Here is a 22,560-nt window from a genome sequence, read left to right as displayed (position 1 = left end):
AGCTTACAGGAAGGGCCAAATTAGCAGAAATGACTTACCACATTGAACTGCAGGTAGATGACTTTCCGTATCTCCAAGCTCTGAGCTGCCATCTTGACCTCCGGGCTCCCAAGATTCACTGTTCTCAGAAACCTCAGAAAAGGCATCAAATGTCCCTTTTTGATTGCTGGCTGGCTCGCCAACGCTTGAGGACTGGTCTTCGCTGCCCGTGTCTGATATGGCCTTGCTTTCTTCATCTAGCCTTTCAGCAAACCACAGCCTGATCTGTGAGATGGTCATCTGAGTTCTCTCACACAGACCTGGAAGGTCATCTTCATAAAGCACCTTGTTCTTTTGGAAATAGTCTTGGAGGATCACCTTGCTGGCCTCAGTAGAGATTACTAGGCCTTTAGGGAAGATACCATGCTTATAGTTCTCATACCACTTCAAATTTCCATTTTTTAAACCATAGCGACTATCTCCAAACCAACGAATCACTTCAGTTCTGGGAAGTCCTGTTTGAGAACATATTTGGTCATATTGTTCATTTGTAGGGCGCTGGGTCTGTACAAAAAGCTGTTTAAGCAAATTCCTCTGCTGAGCAGTCTTTTTACAGCTTAGCCTGGGCTTCTGGGGCACAGGTGCCCTGCTAGGAGAGCTCTCTCTTTGAACATCTGCACTTAAGCCTGGCAACTCGCTTTTGCCATTTGACTCTGTCACTTTAAAGTTCTTAAGGTTGATTTTTATAGGAGTCACTTTGCGCTCTCTTGACATTTGAGAATTGCTGGCTACATCCAATGAACCGTTTTCGCTTGAAGCTCTCAGGTCATCCGAGGAACCCTCCTCTTCCACAGAGTCATCTTCACCATCATCATCTAATTGCTGCTCTGTTTCCTTGATCACTTGCCTTTTCCGTCGCTCTGAAAACCAGCTGTCAATTTCTCTCCTTGTCATTTTGGTTTCACTCCTCAAACGGTCCACTTCCTCCTCTACAGGAAAGTGATTTTGTGCAAAGCTGCTTTCCAAAGCTCTAAGCTGTTCAGGAGCCCTCTCCTTGTATTTTGTAGCAGAAAAATCAGGAGCCTGATGCCAGGATTGCCGACGGGTTGGGGTATGAACAACAGGTGTTGCTGCCAATGTGGAAATTAACTCTGTGGCCATTTTGGGAGAAGAGGTGAAGGTAATTTCAGGTACAGAATCTATTATTATTGTATTGTCTCCAGCATGTACAGTTTTGCCGCCTCTTATGTTTCTACAGTGGTATCTCCTATCGCTAAACCATTTTCGAACATCCCTGGTATTAAGGCCTGTGATTTTTGTCAGCCGCTCAACTTCGGAATGTCCAGGGAACTGATTCCTATAGAAGCTGTCTTTTAGCGCAGACAGCTGCTCATAAGACTTCTTAGTTTTGTATATATTAGGATCTAAGAATGCCTGTGAAGTTATATTTGGGCAAGCAGTGAGCTGTGCCTGGGCAGCACTGACCACTTTCACAGGTGATGCAGTACTAGAAACTGACACAGTGGTTGGTGGCTTAGCTATCTGGGTCTTTGGAATGGAAGTTACTGCTATTGCCAGAGATGAGGCTGCTCCTTGAAGTCCATTTGATATTATTGGTTGGGTAACCAGTACACCACCTGCTCCTTCAGGTTTTCCAACTGAATGGCCAGGCAAACTGGCCTGAATGAGATGTTGAACACTACCAGGGCTTGCAACTAGTGGTGTATTTAACACTGTAATGGTGGACTGGGGTACAGACTGAATCACAGTGTTGAACATTTTCTTTCGTGCATCTTCTATCTCCTCTGGTGACCAACTGATACCTTGTTTCAACCTTTGTGCAGTAAACCAAATCTTCAGCTGTTCTTCTGGGTACTTAGTCACTACAGTCAAATAGCAAAGCTCAGCTTTGGTAGGGTAAGGGAACTTATGGAAAGAGTTTTTCAGGAAACTGTTAGAGTCCATTGTTGCATTGTATGTTGGGATACTGCTTAAAGGAATCATTACCTTGGGAAGGGATTTTGATGTGGGTAGCTGTTGGTGAACTTGCTGCTGCGGCAATTGCACAAGTTGGGTGATGCCTGCCTGCAGAACAGGCACATTTCCTATTATCCCATTGACAACATGTGTTGATTTGACTGTGCCTGTTGATGATTGGCTCACTGGCACAGGTCCATTGGTGAATGGCTGTTCACCAACTTTTGTCTCCAAATCCTTGACTGGTTTACTAGGTATGTTTTCTTTCAGCATGTGGATTTTTTTACCTTCTGGTTTTGTTTTCATTATCTTCATAATGGGTGTTTTGGTAATGATAATTTCAACTTGATTATCTTGACCTTCCTCAGGGAGGTCCCCCAGAAGGTCTTGGCTGCTGCTGGTATCTCCAATAGTTTGCTCCACAATCACGTGGTTGTCTTGCTTCACAACATTCCAGATTAAGCTGGTTTCCCTAACATGGCACTCTGCATTGTGACGAGAAAGCTCTTTGTGACTCTTTGCCACAAAACTGCATTGCACACACACAAAGGAAGGGCCTTTGCTAAAGTCTATGTGTTCAGAATCAAGGTGACCAAGGAACTGATTAATGTCTTGAGAGCCAAAATTACAATACGTACACCTGTACGTATCACCATCCACAATACCTTTATGTCCATTGAACAACAACCCGTTGTTGTGGTTATTATTAACAGCCTCACTAACAGGCAGAGTTGCAGTAGTAACAGATTGTTGAAATCCTTCATGATCAACTCCAACAGAGGCCGGTTGTGATTCCTGCAGTGCCAGCGTTTTTGGCGGTATCATACAAGGTGTTGTGGATTTCCTTTTGCTGGCCATTATTGCAACCAGTGAAAATGATCAAAGCTTAGGAAGCAAATGTTACTTTTTAAGGCTGCTTTGTAGGCTATATGTCAGAAAATCCATGACGCCCCCAAAAATGTGTGTGTCAAGAATCTGGACAACCATTTAAGTTTGCCATTGAATCTGAGGAAAGAAAAGAATAGTATATTAGCAAAATATTATAATAAAAGTTTACACCGGCATAACCACAAGCCCTTTATTCCTCATTTATATATTGCAAATATATTACAAGAGACAGGATCATTTCAGTTGGTCAACTGGGAAACTAATTTTAGTTTTCTTTATACTTTCCATGTACAGTAGGCAAGAGAGTTAAATGGAGAGTGGTATGTGAGCCACACATCATGGCATAGCTCCTATTTTGCAGCATACATAACCTAAAATATAGGAAATCCTTAAAGTGACTCAGTTTAGAGTTATCATGTAATTTTGATTGTCCTCTGCTCGCCCCCTCCAGGCTATGACAGCAATCCATATTTTCACTGTAGTATAATACAATTTTTAAATTCCAACAAAAGTTTAGAACATAGGGTAATATCCAATGTTACTTAAACTCTGAGTAGACACATTGAAAAATCAACTTAAGCCTATTAATTTCAATCTGTCTGCTCTAAGTATGACTAACACTGGATATCACCCATGGTCCACAGCTGGTATACCTCATAACTTTTAACTGGAACATAGATTTGATGAAGACATGAAGTTCTCAATCTGGGATAGGATATGTAAAAACTGATTTATGCCAAAAGCAGGGGAGATGGATCAATATATAGAAGTCCTTCAGTACTTCGGTTAATCTTTTCTGTTGAAACCCACCTGAACTCATTAGGCAACAACTACAAACAAAATCAGTCACATCGAATACATATGAAACCTACAGCTGAAAGTTGTACAAGAAACTTCATAATAAAGTTATACAAAACCTACAGAAGTATATGTGCTAAGCCACCCTAAGACTGTGTCAACAAGTGTGCGCTCAGAGCAGGGCCTACCAAGCCTGTAACCAAAAACAATTGTAGAAAGTGGCATTTCAGGGATAATATACAGCAGCTTTTGTTGAAAACATAGGACACAAAGGCACATTTATTTAAAAGGGGGAAATACTTCTTGTTCTGCTGATCTGTTTGACACATTGCTCAGCAAAGCAGGACAAATTTAGGTGACAAGCTACAGGTTTTTGCAGAAGTATTAGCAAAAGTCTGCTTATAGAATCTTATACCTGGCAGTGAGAGAGAAAAGAGAAACTTCAGGATGGATTTACAATAGAGGGGATAAGTTTTTTAAAAGGGGAAGGGGAGACATACTGGACAGCTGTGCAAATTCAACTTACATCAGCTGAAAATTACAAAAGAGCTTCACTATGTAAGTTCACCTAGCCTCCTTTTCAGACTGTATTCACGGGAACATAACTGAACTGCATCAGATATATCCATAGGAATAACTCAAGAGGGTTTTGCCAGATTCCAACACTGTATATGTTTTCAGAAACAAGAAGTCGGTATATCTCAGAATTCTTCCAGACTTCACCTCCTGCAAGACAATTAGCTACGCTTGTTCAAGATGGGCACCGCGGAAAAGGAAGAGTGAGCCCGTGTCCCTTTCACACAAACAAGCAATACATGAATTAGGATGTCATTCCAGCATGGAAAGGATCCATTACTCTAATGGCTGGGATACACACATTAGATGGTGCCTAATGCAGAGCGATAAGCGGCGGTAACGCAGCTGAAGCTCTGCTCACGGCCAGAGTTCGATTCCAACGGAAGGAGGAAGTTGAATCTCTGGTAAAAGGGGTCAAGGTCCACTCAGCCTTCCATCCATCCGTGGTCGGTAAAATGAGTACCGGGCGTATGCTGGGGGGTAAAGAAAGACCAGGGAAGGACCTGGCAATTCCACCCCATATATACGGTCTGCCTAGTAAACGTTGCAAGACGTCACCCTAAGAGTCGGAAACGACTTGAACTATAAGTGCGGGGACACCTTTACCTTTTTTAATGCAGAGTTAGACCCACTATTGGCTATTCTGAATGACAGTCTGTCTTAGCTCTACAACCTTGAATTGTTTGTCACTGGAGATGGCAGGGACTGAACCCAAGATCTAAATAATCCAGTGACTCAGGCAAGGGTCTTCCCCATATAATTGCTGCCACCCTTCTCAGCTGGCTACTGTAAAATGGCTTCCATATGGCAAGGTTAACATTTAAAAGAGCCCCACGGTGCGAGGATTTAAAGAACATTAAGGACTTAACAGTATTTGCTAAACCAGAGTTACTGTTTGACTAAACATTCCTTAAATTCATTAGTGCTTCCATGAAAGCTGGATGAGATGAGAATTTCATTCACAGAACAACTGCAGGGAAAACTGTTTTGATACAGTTAAACCACTAAAAAAAAACCCCAATTTGGAATACTGTGACAGTCTGACCTTATTCCCAGAAAAAAAAGTTAATAATTGTTTGGCCCTCACATGTAAAGTTAGCTTGGTTTTAAGCACAGTGACAACACATCAAAAAAAATGTATTCGAAGGGACTATTTGTACATTTCTTTTCCCCTAGAACAGTTATATAAGCACCATGCAGAAGCCTGGCACAAACTTGCATCTGCAACTTGAGTTGTGTACCGAGCTGACCAATCTTAACAGGATGTTTTTGATTACTAGGCAAATGGAGTTCATGTATTTCACAGCTGCAAAAGAACCAAACTCAAGAGCAACAATCATTTTTCACATCACAATAGACTACACCAATTTCTAAATTTTTAGAATTGGTTCATTATACAGCCACAAGAGTGGCTGTATACTATAGCCAGCATGGATTTTTCCATTCCACAGTGTTAAATTGAAAATACCCCTCATGCCATTCTCGCATAAGCTCATTTCAAAACAAAACCTTACAAAACGTATAGTCCTTGCTTAACAACCCTCTAAGTGTTCATGGTGATACACAAAGCACCCAGAGAGAATCCAGACTTGAAAATCTGAAACACTTAAAAAAAATCCAGACTCCTGTTGGACTTAAATTTACTGAAATTAATTAAAAATCAGCCATGTTCATAGTGCACCAGTAATCCTATTACTGACCTTGCCCATACTCTGACCATCTTCTGCAGTTTGAAAGTTTAAAAAATGCACGGCTGATTTTTAATTAATTTAAGAAAATTAACACTGGGGTCTAGGATAGAGCAGGCATGCACAGTAAAAACCAACTGTCAGTGTTCTAAAAACCAGACTAACAGCTGTTTGACTTGGCTAATCAAGGGACCACACCCACACCAGACATTTATTCCACTTTAAACAGTCATGGCTTCCCCCAAAGAATCCTGGGAAGTGTAGTTTATGAAGGGTGCTAGGAGTAGTTAGGAGACTCCTATTCCCCTGACACAGCTCCAGTGGCCAGAGTGGTTTAACAGTCAGTCCCTCTTCCCAGAGAATTCTGGTGACTGTAGCTCTGTGAGAGGAATGGGACATCTCCTAGCAAGTCAGCATCCTTCACAAACTACACTTCCCAGGATTCTTGGGGGGAAGCCATGACTGTTTAAAGTAGTATAAATGTCTGGTGTGGCTGTGGCCAGGTACAGCTTTGGTTTAAATCTGAGTGGGAGTGCTGTAGAATAAAAAGGTGGGGATAACCCCCCCAAAAATAATGATACTGTTAACAATCTTTTCCTTTTGGAAAGGGGCTTTCTCTCTGTCCAGTGCCCACCCAATTTCTTTCCCTCCCTCCCCCTCCTCCTTCTCTATCCCTACCAATATCCTATTTCTCCTCCTCCTCCCTCCCCTCCTCCTCCCTCCCCTCCTCCTCCCTCCCCCTTCCCCTTCCCGCCCCTCTCCCAGGTCAGTTTCACCTATTCTAAGCATAATTGATTGATTGAATGAATGAATCTTTATTTTTACCCTGCCCTTTTTCCAAAACTGGAACTCAGGGCGGCTTACAGATAAAAACTACACATAGGTAAAAAAACATACAAAAATATACAATTAAAATAGAATTAAACTATTCCTGACATTAAAACCATGAAACATACACTTACGATACTAAGACAATTTAAAACATTAAGAATAGGACCATAGAACAATACAACAGACCTTATGAGGCCCTATCTTAAACATCTTCTAGTCCAAAAGCCTGTCGGAATAAAAGTCTTTGCCTGCCAACGGAAGGATAGCAAGGAAGGGGCCATTCATGCTTCCCTAGCAAGAGAGTTCCAGAACCTGGGGGCAGCCACCAAGAAGGCCCTATCTCGCGTCCCCACCAATCACGCTTGCGAAGGTGTTGGGACTGAGAGAAGGGCCTCTCCTGAGGATCTCAACGCCCGGGCAGACTCATATGGGGAGATACGGTCTGACAAATACCCTGGACCTAGGCCATATAGAGCTCTATAGGTCAAAACCAGCACTTTGAATTGTGACCGGAAACAAACTGGCAGCCAGTGGAGCTGTCGTAACAAGGGGGTTGTATGGTCCCTGTAACCAGCCCCAGTTAGCTCTCTGGCTGCAGCTCTTTGTACCAGTTCAAGTTTCCGAACAGTCTTCAAAGGCAGCCCCACGTAGAGCGTGTTACAGTAATCTAAACGGGATGTAACTAAGGCATGCATCACTGTAGTCAAATCAGGCATCTCCAGGAACAGGCGCAGCTGGCGCACCAGTCTTAACTGGGCAAAAGCACTCCTGGCCACTGCAGAGACCTGGGCCTCCAAGTTCAAAGCTGAGTCCAGGAGCACACCCAAACTGCGAACCTGTGTCTTCAGGGGGAGTGTAACCCCATCCAGCACCGGCTGAATCCCTATTCCCTGATTTGCCTTTCGACTAACCAGGAGCACCTCTGTCTTGTCTGGATTTAATTTCAATTTGTTCGCCCTCATCCAGTCCATCACTGATGCCAGGCACCGGTTCAGGACCAGGACAGCTTCCTTGGCTTTAGGTGGAAAGGAGAAATAGAGTTGGGTGTCATCCGCATACTGATGACACCGAACCCCAAACCCCCGGACAACCTCACCCAGCGGTTTCATGTAGATGTTAAATAACATGGGGGACAAAACTGAGCACTGAGGGACCCCATATGTCAACGGCCAAGGAGTCGAACAGGAATCCCCCAGCACCACCTTCTGATTGCACAGGAGTAAATCCCACTTAACTCAATAAGCATGCAAAGGATCAAACCTGCCCTATCCTGCCCTCCTCTCCTTTCCCTTCACCTCCCTCCCCCTCTCCTGTCTTTCTCCTCCCCTCGCCCTTGCTTCACATGCTCAGAGACACATATTACCAAATTCTTCCAAGCTACACAGCAAGTGGATTGGACTGTGAAAGACCAACCCAAATTGTTTTTTACAAATTTGTAGGGCAGTACAATATCTCAGAGAGGAGGTCACGTCTCCTGCTTCCCTCCTGCATTAACTATAGCAGCTCAATTCCCTGCTTTTTAAAGTTTGATAGAAATATCTGTTGGCTATAGGTATGTTCTTAAACTGCAAGGGTTTTTTTTTCCTATTAGTGAATTTAAACATGAATTCATGAAGCTTCCACACACAACTCAGATCAATTGTCTATTCCGACTCTGACTGACAATAGCTCTTCAAGGTCTCAGGCAGACAGTCCCTTCCCATCACCTGCAACCTAGGTTCCTTTCCACTAGAAGGGCCAGAGAATGAACATGGGACCTTTTGCATGTAAAGAATATACCGAAACAATTTGCCATGGCCCTTCCCTAAAGGAGCAACTTAAACTGCTTTAACTCTGATACATTTGGCATTCAAAACTGACCCCAAAAGAGTACAAACACACGAATGAAAAACTTCCCCATTCCCCACCTGTGCCATTGAACATTCCATCCCCTTTTCCTACAGTAAAAGCACCACAAATGCTGAGGAATGTTTCAAATCATTTTTATTTTTAAGTTTGGAGATTTCACTATATCTTCACCTTCACTTTATATAATTTTTATCTGATTCTACCTTGTTTTTAAGAAAATGTATTGGATGATATTGTTGGTGCCTTTATTGTTTTCATGTAAACTACTCAGATTTTTATTATATTATGCAATATTACAAAGAAAGAAATTGGCATCAGGTAGTTTCATCTCCCACTCAGCCCCAAATTGCAATCTGTCTAAATGACACCAACACAGTTATCTCATTTAACAGCAGCAGTTAAGTTTTGGAGGTGTTAGCCATTTTGTATTTTGCTTTTGTGTATATTCTAGGTTCATTTTAAGATGTTTTACATCACACTTATTAACTGTAACCGTTTGAGAAAGCTAAGTGGAAAGGGGAAGGGTATAACTAAAGAGGGTATCATTGGATCTTTTAGGGAACAACATCGGAAATCATTGCAGACTTCAGAGATCCTCCCTATATAGCTGCACTTCACACACTGGAGCAAAATCCAATCAAAGTTGTACACTTTTAGGTCCCATTGATTTCAAAGGGAGACTGAACACATACTTAAGGCTTATTTTCTATACAGCTGAACCTGGCAATACATCCCAGTGATCATGTGGGGGGACGGGACCTGCTTCTGGGTAAACATGCACGCACAGGATTGCATTGCAAATGTCTGTTATTCATGATCACAAGTGATGGTGTCCTAAATAGGGATGGAAAGATCTTTCAATTTCGGTTCTCTCAGTTTCTCATGTCTTCAGTCTTAAATTCAGTTCTCCACATTTCTGTAGCAATTTGCAAATTTTTAATTTAAAAATCCTCATGAAAAATTTTTGAATGTAGTTTTCACTAATGTAGCCATTTTTGCAAGCAAGTTCTCCTAATGTAATATATTTTTGTATGTTATTTTCACTAATATATTCATTTTCATGCACACTTTCCCCTAATTTTTTGTCAACAATATTTGCTTGAAGAACAGCATTGCAAAATTCGGATAAGTGTGGATTTCGAAATCCATGTATTTAATAGATTCAGCTTTGAATGTGAACTAAATTAAAGTTCTCCCTCATCCTTAGTCCTAGATGGCCATAAGTACCCTTAAGATTTTTTTTTTTTTACTTTAGAGTCTTTGCCAAATACATATTTTATACAACCATGACTTAGAGGTAGTCCCAATACCAGATTATTATTAACAAGAAGAAACACACAAAAATATTAAAAACAACTAAAAACAAGCATCATTGCACATGAAGCCTTACAGATTTTAGTAAATCAAAACTGAAAATGTCCTTCCACCTAGAGATTTCTGGGAAGCTATAATAATAATAATAACAACAACAACAACAACAATAACAACAACAACAATAATATGTGCGTTTGGAAGGACTCTGTGTGCTGTTGCAGCTGTTACAATTTACCCACAATTCTGCCTTCTTTTTTTTCTTCTGCTCCAGGTATATGAAGCGGAAAGGCTGCCTGAGGCAGCGCCTTGGCGTCGCGCAAAGTGAGACGCTAAGTACGCACTAAGCGTTGCACCTGGAGTTGTCTTGGAGAAAGAAGACAATGGAAGAAATGTTCATAATGCTACTGGTTATAGAAGATGGTGGTCAGGTGGGGAGAAGCACAATGGGAAATTAGAGAACATTTTTAGATATATTTTATAAGTGTTATATTCTTTTTTGTTTTGCTTTGTATTTGATTTATTTTGTTTTCATGTTATGTATATTGTTTAGAGATTTATTGTTCAGTTATGTTTATTTAAAATGTGAATTATTGTTTCTTTTTTACTAGCAATTGTACCAAATGTGAATGTATATTGATTTTTATGTTGTAAACCACCCAGAGAGCTTTGGCTATAGGGTGGTATATTAACAATAACAATAATAAATCATCTCCCAGAACACTCTGTAAGCTACTTCACTGAGGGGCAACATGAGACTGCAACATGAAACCTTCTAGGACGTCATGGGGAGGGCAAGGACTTCACCCACATGAAAGTGGCAGATGGACAGAAGAAGCACCCTGTATAAGAGGCAGGGAAGAGGAGATTTCCCAGGTTGAGAGACTGGAAGAGGAAAGGAAAGCTCCCCGGTGGGAGGGTCTGCCATTTTCTGGGAGGGCAGGAGGGGAGAATTAAGCACGACTTTTGTATAGAGACTCGACTGTACTTGTACATTGTTTTTGTATTTTATATATTTTGCTTCTGATTTCCCCCTCCCTTAATTATATCTTAGGTTGTTACTGTTAAATATGTATGGCATTTTACAGCTGAACCTGGGATAAGTAAATCATAACTTACACTGTGAGACTTTGTATTTTACTGAGCATTTCTCATTATAATTGCTTTAATTTTTTATATTGTATAGGTATTACGTTAAGTATTGATATATTTTTTTTTTCCATTCTGTGTTGTAAACCACCCTGGGGTCTCTTGACGGTGGTATATAAGTGGAATAAAATAAATAAATAATGATGATGATGATGATGATGATGATGAATCCCACGCTTCCTCCCAGCAGGAGCCAAGGGCGGCAAGCTATGGAAAACTTGTGAGTGAGTGAGTGAGTGAGTGAGTGAGTGAGTGAGTGAGTGAGTGTGTGAGTGAGTGAGTGAGTGTGAGAGAGAGAGAGAGAGAGAGAGAGAGAGGCAACATTTACTTTATTATGAAACCTAAACTTATTTTGCTGCTTTAACAAAATAAAATAAATGTATTACTTGGCATATAAAATTCCAATATTTGGCATATTTATGAAAAAGTTAGAGAGCAATTGTATGCATGCTTAATCAGAAGACCTGATCTGCTTAGAGGAACTAACTCCCAGGTAAATGAGCACAGGATTGCCATCTCAAAAGTAGAAATGTCTTATAGCACCATCCTATATGTGTCTACTCGGAAAAAAGCTCCACTGAATTCAAGGAGATTTCCTATGGAAAAAGTAAAAATGAGGGACACTTCTGTAAAAAAGGAGAGAGTCATTTTGTACTGGGAATGAGAGGGTTTGGAGATGGGCTTGCATGGCACCTCACTGCCATGCTAGTGGAAACCGGCACAGAAACTGTTTGACAGCAAGGGCAGATTCCCTGTAGCTCCCAGAATGAGATGGGCTTGGCTCTTGTGCACAATTACTTCTGCTGTAGCGTGCGCGCACACACACACATAGGGCAGGTGTCTTGGGTGAGGAATTCCACATGACCTTCATTTTTTAAAAACAAACTATGATGAAGTGCAACCTGCAAATAACTATCCAATTAAATACACACACTTTCCAGGGCATTAGCAGCCTGCTAAATTAATTTTAATATACCCAGGAGTAGATACTTAGGTTCGTGTAAAAAAAAAAGGCAATTTATGGCAGCATTACACACAGAGACCAATTCACAGCCTACTGCAAAGATAAAAACAGCAGCACAACTAGATTATGTGGGGAAATGGCATAACTTAACAGGTCTGCTTGAGGCTTCAGGCTGCAGCCCAGAGACAGAGAATGCCCTGTTATCTCTACCCAGCAAACCCCCAAAGCAGCTTCCCGCAGTCCACCAAGTTCAAGAAGAGATTTGAAATTGGAAAGGTCTGGTGCACAGTGCACTTGGCACATATGCATCTTAAGATCACATCCTTGATAAATATACGCCAGAGCTGGCTGGATCACTGTTTGCTAATACATCCATTTTCCCAATTATACCCCAGCAGAGAACCATTTCCATATTGATTTGTTGGCTAATGAATCTTTGGATTTCAAAGGTATTTGGGGGTGCATTTCAAGAGATGCTTCCAATTTACCTGGAGCCCCAGACACACCTGTTAACTTTTGTCAACAACCTACAAACTGAGAGTGTGTATTAGATTACAGTGGTTCCCAGCCTGGGGGGTTGGGACTCACTGGGGGGTTGTGAAGTCATCCCAAGAGGTTGCAAAGAGCCAAGAAAAGATTAATTAATTTAAAAATTAATTAATTGCTGGTCTGTGCACTACCTACTTGCTGCCTCCACCTCCCATTCTTTCCTTCTGGCCAGCACAGTCAGTTCCTGCCAGACAGAAAATTGAGCAGTACATCGCTTGAGCAGGTGCATCAAGAGAAGAGGCCAGTTGGGCTTATTTAAGCTCCAGCACCTCCCCCCCACACACACATCTTTTGTCAGTGGCAGTTAGGGAAGATCAGATAAGCTGATTGGCTCTGGCTGTAGAGACAGAGGGACCCTGGGTGGTGGGTGCCTGCCAAAAAAGTAACAGGATGGAGTCCGGGAGTGTCCCTCCACAAATACATACCTGGTTACTCATTAAAAACTCACTATATAGTTAACTTATAATATAATGTATACGTGTCTACTCAGAAGTAAGCCTCTTCATATTTCATGGTCCTTACTCCCAGGTAAATCAAATTTCAGTAATCAGACCAGACAAAGATTCTGTTGAAGCTTTGAAGCTGTACTACCGGGGGGGGGGGGGGGGACATGTGGCTTTATAGTACAAAGATGCATCATTCTGGTTAAAGGAAGGAAAATTTATGTCTATAGTACAAAGACTTAGGCTACAATCCTAACCAGGCCTGCTGAGAAGTAAGTCCTATGGAATTCAATGGAGCAACAGCCATATGTGGTAGGTTAGGCGGAGAGTTAGTGCCTGACCCAAGGAAAGTGAGCAAAACAATGATGGGTAAAGTAAGCCTTAAAAATGTGAAATTGCACATGCTCAGTGTAATTTTGTTGCTGGGTATCAAGCCGTTGAGTGTGATTTTATAAAGTTGTTTATGATCATTTAAAAATATTTTTAAAGTATTTTAAAATATGTTAAGTTGCCCACATTTTGTTGTTTCTTCTCTTGAGTTCTTTGCATGGATAAAGGTTGGCACTGGGGAGAGCAGGGCTCTTGTGCCTTTAACAGCTGTGTGGCAGGCAAAAATTAAAAGGAAATTAAAATAAGCCTTTTCAGATATGGAAACAGTATTATGGGAAAGCTTCACCTGTTGACATTCTGTCATATGGAGCTTCCTGAGTCAAGTGCTGAAGAGGAGGCACTGTTGTATACAGGTGGAACACTTGAGTCCAAATGCCCTGGCATCAACCAGGCTCTGTTCACCACTTTGGGTGGTTTACTTTTATCTCCTTCCTTTCATTTCTTTCAAAATGTGTTAAAAGTTGTTTATATTGCTGTAACCTGCCCTGGGACCTTCTGGTGAAAGGCAAGTAATAAATATCACCATCATATTTGTTTTTGTGGTGAATAAAAAGTGACATTTAACACTTCATTATTTATTTATTAAATTTATATCCCACCCTTCCTCCCAGAAGGAGACTAAAATTACAACAATTAGCATGTGGACACAAAACATTTTGAGGTTATACTCATAAAGTTTGGAAACCACTGAGATAGAACATGCCCAACACTGCTTTCCAACTGAGCATTGCCAAGGGAAAACTAGTTACGGATTTTTTTATCAAGCTGCATTTCACAAAGCTTGTTCACTAAATTTCTCACTGAAGAATGCTAGACTTCTTAGGAGAACAGTGACTATCTGTAAATTCTACCTAGACTGTACCACTTTAGATCAAGTTTGTATGACTTAATAGCCCTCCGCAAAACAAATCCCTCTGAATAGAAAAACTAGCATGTTGGTAGGTGGTGGGAGGCTAACTCTTCTTCCTAACATCATTTTCTGTGTATTGTTGAATGCTCCCTCCATATGAAAAACAATATTGTGACTGGGGATGTCAGAGAGATTTGTTGAAAATGGATGATCAATCAAATTTTCTGCCATTCAACCACCATTGGGGCACAGACTCTTGCTCTGAAAGCTATTCACCTTAGTTCTCTACAACAAACTTTTTTTAAAAGATGCACACATATTTAAATAGATATGTAAACTGCTTTGCAATAGAAGTTATTTATACGTTCACTGAAACATACTGGTACCTCTTTGCTTTTCTTGTTTCTGAAGTACTGTTTGTTGCCAAAGGCAGCCTATATGCATTAGGACTGAAATCTCAATCCCATATCTAGTCAGAAGTAAATCCTGTTGAATTCAGTGAGGCTTACCTCCAAGTAAGTGGGGTTAAAATTTCAGCCTCAATCCGCTTCCTATTATGAATTTTTAAAACCAATGGAATGCATTGCTCATTATTGTTCTTTTCATATGGAAAGAAGTGGTCTTCTTTGGTTACATGCGGATTTTATCTGTGATCCTCAGTTAAAGCCACCATGAGTTCCAGTTCTGGAAAAAGGGCGGGGTAAAAATAATAATAATAATAATATTAAAATAATAATAAAATTTTATTTATTAGTCGCCCATCTGTCCGACTTAACGGACACTCTGGGCAACATACACAATATAAAATACAATATCAACATATTCATAACAATCACAGTATTAATATCATCTAAAAAACCATCCTACACTGATACAGTATAAAACCTAACCCACCCCAGAGATCCCATAGGCCTGCCTGAAAAGCCAGGTTTTTAAGGCGCGGCGAAAGGTCATCAGGGAGGGGGCATGCCGAAGGTCAAAGGGAAGCAAGTTCCAGAGGGTGGGGGCCACGATCGAAAAAGCCCTCTCCCTGGTCCGCACCAGCCTAGCTGTTTTCACCGGTGGGACCGAGAGAAGGTCTTGCGAGGCTGATCTCGTTAGGCGGCATATTTGGTGATACTGGAGGCGTTCCTTCAGATAAACTGGGCCAGAACCATATAGGGTTTTAAAGGTTAATACCAACACCTTGAATTGGGCCCGGTATACAACTGGCAACCAGTGTAACTCAATCAGCACTGGGGTGATATGGTCCCGGCGATGACAATAAATAAATAAATAAAGTCCTAGCCTTTTTTCAAAGTGGGGAGAATCATATGGACTTGACTGCCCATTTTGGACCACCCTAAGTACTAGTTTTTAAAGTAAAATTAAATTTAAAATTCCTTCCTTTCCCCAACCCCTGAAGTTTTTTAAAAAATTATAACTGTCTTATAACTTTGACTTATGTTCCTTCCTAATACATGAGTAAGAGAAACTTAACTATCAAATTAACATAGCAAATGTTGTTGCAATCCTAATGCCACTTACCTGGGAGTAAACCTCACTGAATGCAATCACACTTACTTCTGAATAGTCATGGTTAGAACTGCAGCCACAGATGGCTTTGTGATGGACCATTAGCCACTTCATTAACTTTGTTTTTAAGGTGTCACAAGGCTCTTTTGTTTTTGCTGCAAAAAGACTAACATGGCTAAAGGTAAAGGTAAAGGTGTCCCCGCACTTGTAGTGCGAGTCGTTTCTCACTCTTAGGGTGACATCTTGCGACGTTTACTAGGCAGACCGTATATATGGGGTGGGATTGCCAGGTCCTTCCCCAGCCTTTCTTTACCCCCCAGCATATGCAGGGTACTCATTTTACCGACCACGGATGGATGGAAGGCTGAGTGGACCTCGACCCCTTTTACCAGAGATTCGACTTCCTCCTTCCGTTGGAATTGAACTCTGGCCGTGAGCAGAGCTTCAGCTGCGTTACCGCTGCTTACCACTCCGCGCCACGGAGGATCTTCCTAACATGGCTACCCCTCTATAAATCCATGAACTCTGAAAGGGAACATGCAGATAAGGTAACTGATTTGTAGACATGTGTTGATGCTAAGATACATGTGTCTATTGTGTGCTACATTTTTAAAAGTTTTAAAATATGTATATTTTTGCATTAGTGGACAATGAAATGGAACACTGACTTCTGCAAACTAAACCAATTGCAGTGGAACAAAAAATACCAGAAAAAAGTGTAAATGAATATTGTAATGGATTGAGGAACGTTTGTTCATTCCTACATGTGACACATTTCTATCTACTCAGTGGTGGTAAAGGAACACATTTATCCTATGTTAAGGCTGATGGGCAGTTAGGTTTAAAATTATAAAAATTGCTTCCCTAATGAAGGAATATATGTTTGAATACGTTTGTGGAATGCAGATCATATTCGCTCCAAATTCACACACAAAAAACATATCCTTTTTGTAGACGAATCCAATGGATACCAACAACAGTTATCAATTACTACAGAGTATTTTAATGCAACATTGCATACATGCAGAGATTGCAGTTAAGCACTTTAACTGTTCTTATCTCATCTGCATGTAAATATTAATCCAAGACTGAAGATATGATTTGTCAGAGGCTACTACCAACAGACCAAACTAACACATTGGGTTGTATTCAACTGAGTTCTACTCAAAGTAGATTGATTGAAATTAAGGGACCTAATTTAGTTACCTTAATTTCAATTTGTCTACTCCCAAGCATAACTAACATTGGATACAACCTAATATGAAGAACGACAAAATCTTAGTAAGTGATAGACTTGGGTCTTTTAAACAAGAATCCATTGCTCAGTTCAGATTCAGTACTCTCATCACAACATTTCTGCAACGCCTGAAGTTTTTCTCTGGTCCTATGTAGAAGCTTAAACATTAAGCACTCAAAAGGGGAAACAAATGCTACAGTATATGAAAGAGGCACAAACACGCCTATGCCTCTTTGCACTTGTGTGCAAACACCCTAAGATGGTTCAAGTACATCTAGCAAGACAGACATTAACATTTCCCTTGCACTGATAATCAGCTTTTGTATAACTGCACCAGTTAGCTTAATTATCCTCTCATCTACCAAGTGACATGTTGCCTGGGTGATTAGATGGTGAAGGACTAAAGCCTCAATGTTGTTCCAGGCAGAAAATAAATAACAGCCTTTTTTTAATGTAGAGGATCTAGCGAAGGCCTAACCTCACAATATATGCCTGCACAAACATCCATTTCCTTCCTTTTTCAAACATTTAATCTGATACGAAGAGTCAAGGGCCTCTGGTATCAACACCCAGAAATTAGATTAGGAGACAGTTGGGGTGGGGAAATAAGGAATCAAATGACAAGCCTAACAGAACTGTACAATTACTTGATACCAACACTCTGCGAAAGATGTTCTATAGAGCCTTATGAGGTTCAGTGCACTACATAACATTTTAAAAAATAACCAGAACCAGACTTTATCCCTTTCTCTGGGGTGCAACTGCTCCAAATTACAGGATGAATCACTATAAGTTGAGGTGATTTAACTCCCAGTTGAACTGTGATGGCAACCAAGTGTTCGAAGTCTGATCAGGGCCACTGTCACTGTGTTTTTCAGTTGGCACAAGGTAAAACAGTGGGAGGTGAAATATATTCTAGCAAAATTCTAGGTGTGCTCTATGTTTTTAATTGATCATGCCCACCTTTCCTTAAGTGGAGTAGCTTAAGCATAGCTGGCTGAAAACATGCATCTTGGGCAGGCCAAGTTTGTTTTTTCCAACAGCTAGAGTCATTGTAGCAACATATTGTAATCAGTCTGACTGTACATCAAACTGCAGTTTCAGATTCCAACTGTTAATGCGCCCAAAATAGAAATAGAACATAACCTCCAGTTTGAAACACAAAAGGCTGTCTTCACAGTCATATGACATTGACCACTAAAAAGGCTTTGAAATTAATAAAAATAAATTTGACACAGATTTCTAGGATGAATGAGAGAAATATAATTTTCTATGTTAGATTCTCTGTAGAAACAGTAGTAACACAGAAAAGAAGTAAGAACACCAACAAACATACAAAAATGTAATTCTTCATCTTTAGAGATGGCAGATGTTGCCACCACTCACCATATGCTCAGAGACACACATTACCAAATTCTTCCAAGCTACACAGGAAGTAGATTGGACTGTGAAAGACCAACCCAAATTGTGTTTGCATTTTGACAAATGTGTAGGGCAGTACAATATCAGACAAGAGGTCAGGTCTCCTGCTCCCCTGGTGCATTCACTATAGCTGCCCAATTTCCCTGCTTTTTAAAGTTTGACAGAAATATCTGTTGGCTATAGATCCGTTCTTAAACCACAAGGGTTTTTTTTTTGCCTATTAGTGAATTTCTCTTCTTTTTCATCATCATCACAGTTTATTTGTATGCCGCCTTTCCATAGGAATCTATGCTCAAGGCGGCTCACACCATGAAAAACAGTTACATAATTCAATCAGTTCTGAAATAGGATCCTGTGTAAGTTTGCTAAGAATGGATCGATCATTTGCATACTTATTGAGTTCAATGGGATTTACTTGTGTGCAATCATGCTTGGGATAGGTGAAACTGACCATGGGGGGAGGAGCAGGGGGGGCAGGAGAAGAGAGGGGGAGAGATTGGGAGGGAGGGGGAGAGAGGGGCAAAGGAAGAGGGAGCGGAGGGGCAAAAGGGAGAGGATAGAAAGGAAGAGGGGAGGGCAGGTTTGATCATTTGCATGCTTTTTGAGTTCAATGGGATTTACTCCTGTACAATCATGCTTAGGATAGGTGAAGCTTACCTGGGGGAGGGGCAGGGAGGGGAGGGAGGGGGAGGGGAGCAGATTGGGTAGGTGGGCACTGGGCAGAGGGAAAGCCCCTTTCCCTTCCCAAAGGAAACATTGTGAACAGTATCATTGCTTTTCAGGGTTTCCCCCACCTTTTTATTTTACAGCAGGCACATGTAGCCTCCCATCCAAATTTAAATCAAAACTATCCCTGCTCACATCCACACCAGACTTTTATTTCACTTTAGACAGTCATGGCTTCCCCCAAAGAATCCTGGGAAGTGTAGCTTGTGACGGGTGCCAAGGGTTGCTAGGAGAGGCCCTATTCCCCTCATAGAGCTACAATCCCCAACAGAGGGGCTGACTGTTAAACCACTCTGGCCACTGGAGCTCTGTCAGGGAAATAGGACTCTCCTCTCAGCACCTTTAACAAACTACACTTTTCAGGATTCTTTGGGGAAGCCATGACTGTCTAAAGCGTAATAAATGTCTGGCATGGGTGTGACCTCCTGATCAGCCAAGCCAAACAGCTATGAGTCTGGCTTTTCGAACACTGACAGTTGGTTTTTACTGAGCATGCCCAACATTATAATAGACTTCAATGTTAAATTTCTTTAATTAAAAATCAGCCATGCATTTTTTTTAACTTTTAAACTGCAAAAGATGAAGGTCAGAGCATGGGGCAAGGTCAGTATTAGGATTACAGGTACTCTGTGAACATGGCTGATTTTTAGTTAATTTCAACAACTATGAGATCACTGGCACAAAAAAGTCCAACAGGGGTCCAGATTTTTTTCTCTTGTTTTACACTGTGAACTCTCAATTCTCTCTGACTGTTTTGTGTATCACCATGAAAATCTAGAGGGTTGCTAAGCAAACGTTTCTGAGTTCAGGGCTATAAGTTTGCAATGTTTTGTTTTGAAATGTGCTTATAGGAAGCAGCAGAATGGCATGGGGGTATTTTCAATTTAACATTGCAGAATGCGAAGAATCCATGCTGCCTATAGTATATAGCCACTCTTGTGGGTGTATAATTCCACAGAAAGCAACAAAAAAAGATCCTGCACTGGCTCAAAAGCAAGATCTCCATTCAATCTTGCTTGAGAAAAATCTGAGGTTTGCTTAGAGTTCAGGTATTCATCACAAAAAGCTATGCCTGTCTGATGCTGTTCTTTGCAGAAAGGAAGAGGAACACCCTATAAAATCACACTCAGTTCAAGTTCCCTTTGATCTTCAGAGAGGGAGAGAGAGAAGACATCCAAATGTATCTCCTCTATAAAGCATGCCTCCTCCTCTATGTTGCAATCACATTAATTTAAAGCAGCCAATGTATGTAGCACAGTTGCTGTATGAAGGCAAGTCCCCTCAGCTCTGCTAGAAACCAAGTTAGCCTCTTCAGCTTTTTGTAAAATGGGGACAGAAATATGGGCAATAGCTTTGCTTTTAAAGATTACTGACAGATATGGTAAGAGCTTTCAGTGCACAAGTGCTACATAAATAATATTAAAATCCACCAAAAACAAACAGATAACCCATTAAAAGGAGAAGGAAATAGTGTTTGTATAATACTAATAAAATGTAAACACTGGAACTGCAGCAATTTCAAGCTGTAAAACAGCACTACACAGTTTGCATCAGTATCAACAATGACTCTATTATGCCCATTCTTCAATTGTGCTTTGTAGATGTTGCCCGGCTTTCAAAATGCTTGGTTGGTTTATGGTCATAGAAGACTAGCTGACTGAATAATCGCATTCATTTTCCAAAGCAGAGCAAAACACAGACATTTTTATCCACATCAATTTCACAGAACTGCTCAGAGATGTATTTTGTCCAATTGGGCCACGCAGCACAAATATTTAGGAGCTGCTCACCTCTATTTACTCTTGTGAAAAAATCCCTTTCTAGAATACAATTTGACAGCAGCAAATTTCCTGTTATACTTCAGTTTCTCTCTATGTGGATCTATAACTGTATTTTAATACTGATGGTGGTTAGTAGTGGTTAGAGTGTTGGACTGTGACTTGGGAGACCAGGGTTCGAATCCCCACACAGCCATGAAGCTCACTGGGTGACCTTGGGCCAGTCACTGCCTCTCAGCCTCAGAGGAAGGCAATGGTAAATCCCCTCTGAATGCTGCTTACCATGAAAACCCTATTCTTAGGGTCGCCATAAGTCGGGATCGACTTGAAGGCAGTCCATTTCCATTTTCAAGGATAACACAAGGAAGCCAGGCAAAGACAACTTCAAAGCTGCATTAACTGGCTTGTTCCCCCACTCCCACTGGGCCAAACAGTATGTCCCTCAATACCATTGCTCTAGTGCTTAGGTCTTGCTTGCAGGCTTCCCAAAGGCAACTGCTTGGCCACTGTGAGAACAGGATGCTGGACCAGATGGGCATTGGCCTGATCCAGCAGGAGTCTTCATACGTTATGTTCCTAAGTGTACTTGTAAGCTGCTTTAGAAGGATTTTTTGGCCTGAAAGGCACAATAGAAATAATTGTAATAACTAAAAAATAAGAATATTCTGCCTTAGACTTCAAATGAAAATACAACTGCACGAGTGCAACTGTAATGTAATGGAACACAATTAGGAGTATGAAAAAGTCATTAGGATAATCTAACCTGTAGACCAGAGGTAGCAAACATGGTGCCCAGCATTGCTGGAGCTGATGCAAGCTGTAGTCCAATAGCATTCAGAGGGTACCACACTGGCTAGTATATTCCACTTAGAACAAAAATGGAAATGGACTGCCTTCAAGTAGATCCTGACTTATGGTGACCCTATGAATAGGGTTTTCACGATAAGCGGTATTCAGAAGGGGTTTACCATTGCCTCCCTCTGAGGCTAGTCATCCCCAGCTGGCTAGGGGCCACAGCTGCACAAGCCAGCCCCTTTCCTTGTCCACAACTGCCAGCTGGGGGGCAACTGGGCTCCTTGGGACTATGCAGCTTGCCCACAGCTGCACAGGGGGCAGGGCACGTAACCCCTGAGCCACTCACTGTGGGGGTGATCTTTAGCTGGCCCTTGACACCCAAGAGACACAAGCGGGGACTTGAACTCATGAACTCTGGACTTCCAGCCAGGCTCTCCTCCCCACTGTGCTATACCAGCTGTCCATTTAGAACAAGTCCTACTTAAATAAGATTTCCAAATCCAGATTTATTGCCATTATTAATAATACAAGCAGGGTGTTGAAACCCCATCTTCTGAAAGAGGTCTAGTGTCCAGGAAAAAAAACTTCTCCATCAATGACCCCATAGCCAGGAAGTGACTTATAGTATCTCTTCAATGATAGTTGCAGAGAGATCATTGTCATGCCTGTTATAGGAAGAAAAAGCGAAGAGGGGTAGGGCACCCCTCCCAGTTTTAGAAGTGGGAGGATGTTAGCTTCTTTTAATCAGCTACAGTCATCACAAACTCATTATATTTATTTTAAAAAACAGCTGGGCACAGTGGTTACCGATGTATAACTTTCACTGATGTAAAAATGCAAAAGAGC

The 22,560-nt window shown here is 41.3% G+C and overlaps 1 protein-coding gene across 8 annotated transcripts in view; it reads right to left on the bottom strand.

The window, feature by feature from the left end:
• Positions 1-22,560, bottom strand: part of ZHX3 (zinc fingers and homeoboxes 3) — a 68,315-nt gene that overhangs the window by 9,925 nt on the left and 35,830 nt on the right. For 5 of the 8 annotated variants that reach the window (XM_061631477.1, XM_061631480.1, XM_061631474.1 and 2 more), the window contains 2 exons: positions 14,751-14,925; positions 39-2,961 (listed from right to left, as the gene is read on the bottom strand). In XM_061631477.1, coding sequence (XP_061487461.1) covers positions 39-2,814 — 2,776 coding nt within the window. In that variant the 5' untranslated portion in view covers positions 2,815-2,961; positions 14,751-14,925. The remainder of the gene's footprint in view (positions 1-38; positions 2,962-14,750; positions 14,926-22,560) is intronic. The other 3 variants (XM_061631482.1, XM_061631478.1, XM_061631475.1) reach the window with 1 other exon arrangement.

The sequence above is a fragment of the Rhineura floridana genome, chromosome 6 (assembly GCF_030035675.1).
Source record: "Rhineura floridana isolate rRhiFlo1 chromosome 6, rRhiFlo1.hap2, whole genome shotgun sequence".
NCBI lineage: Eukaryota > Metazoa > Chordata > Lepidosauria > Squamata > Rhineuridae > Rhineura > Rhineura floridana.
This window is presented reverse-complemented; position numbering and strand designations above follow the sequence as displayed.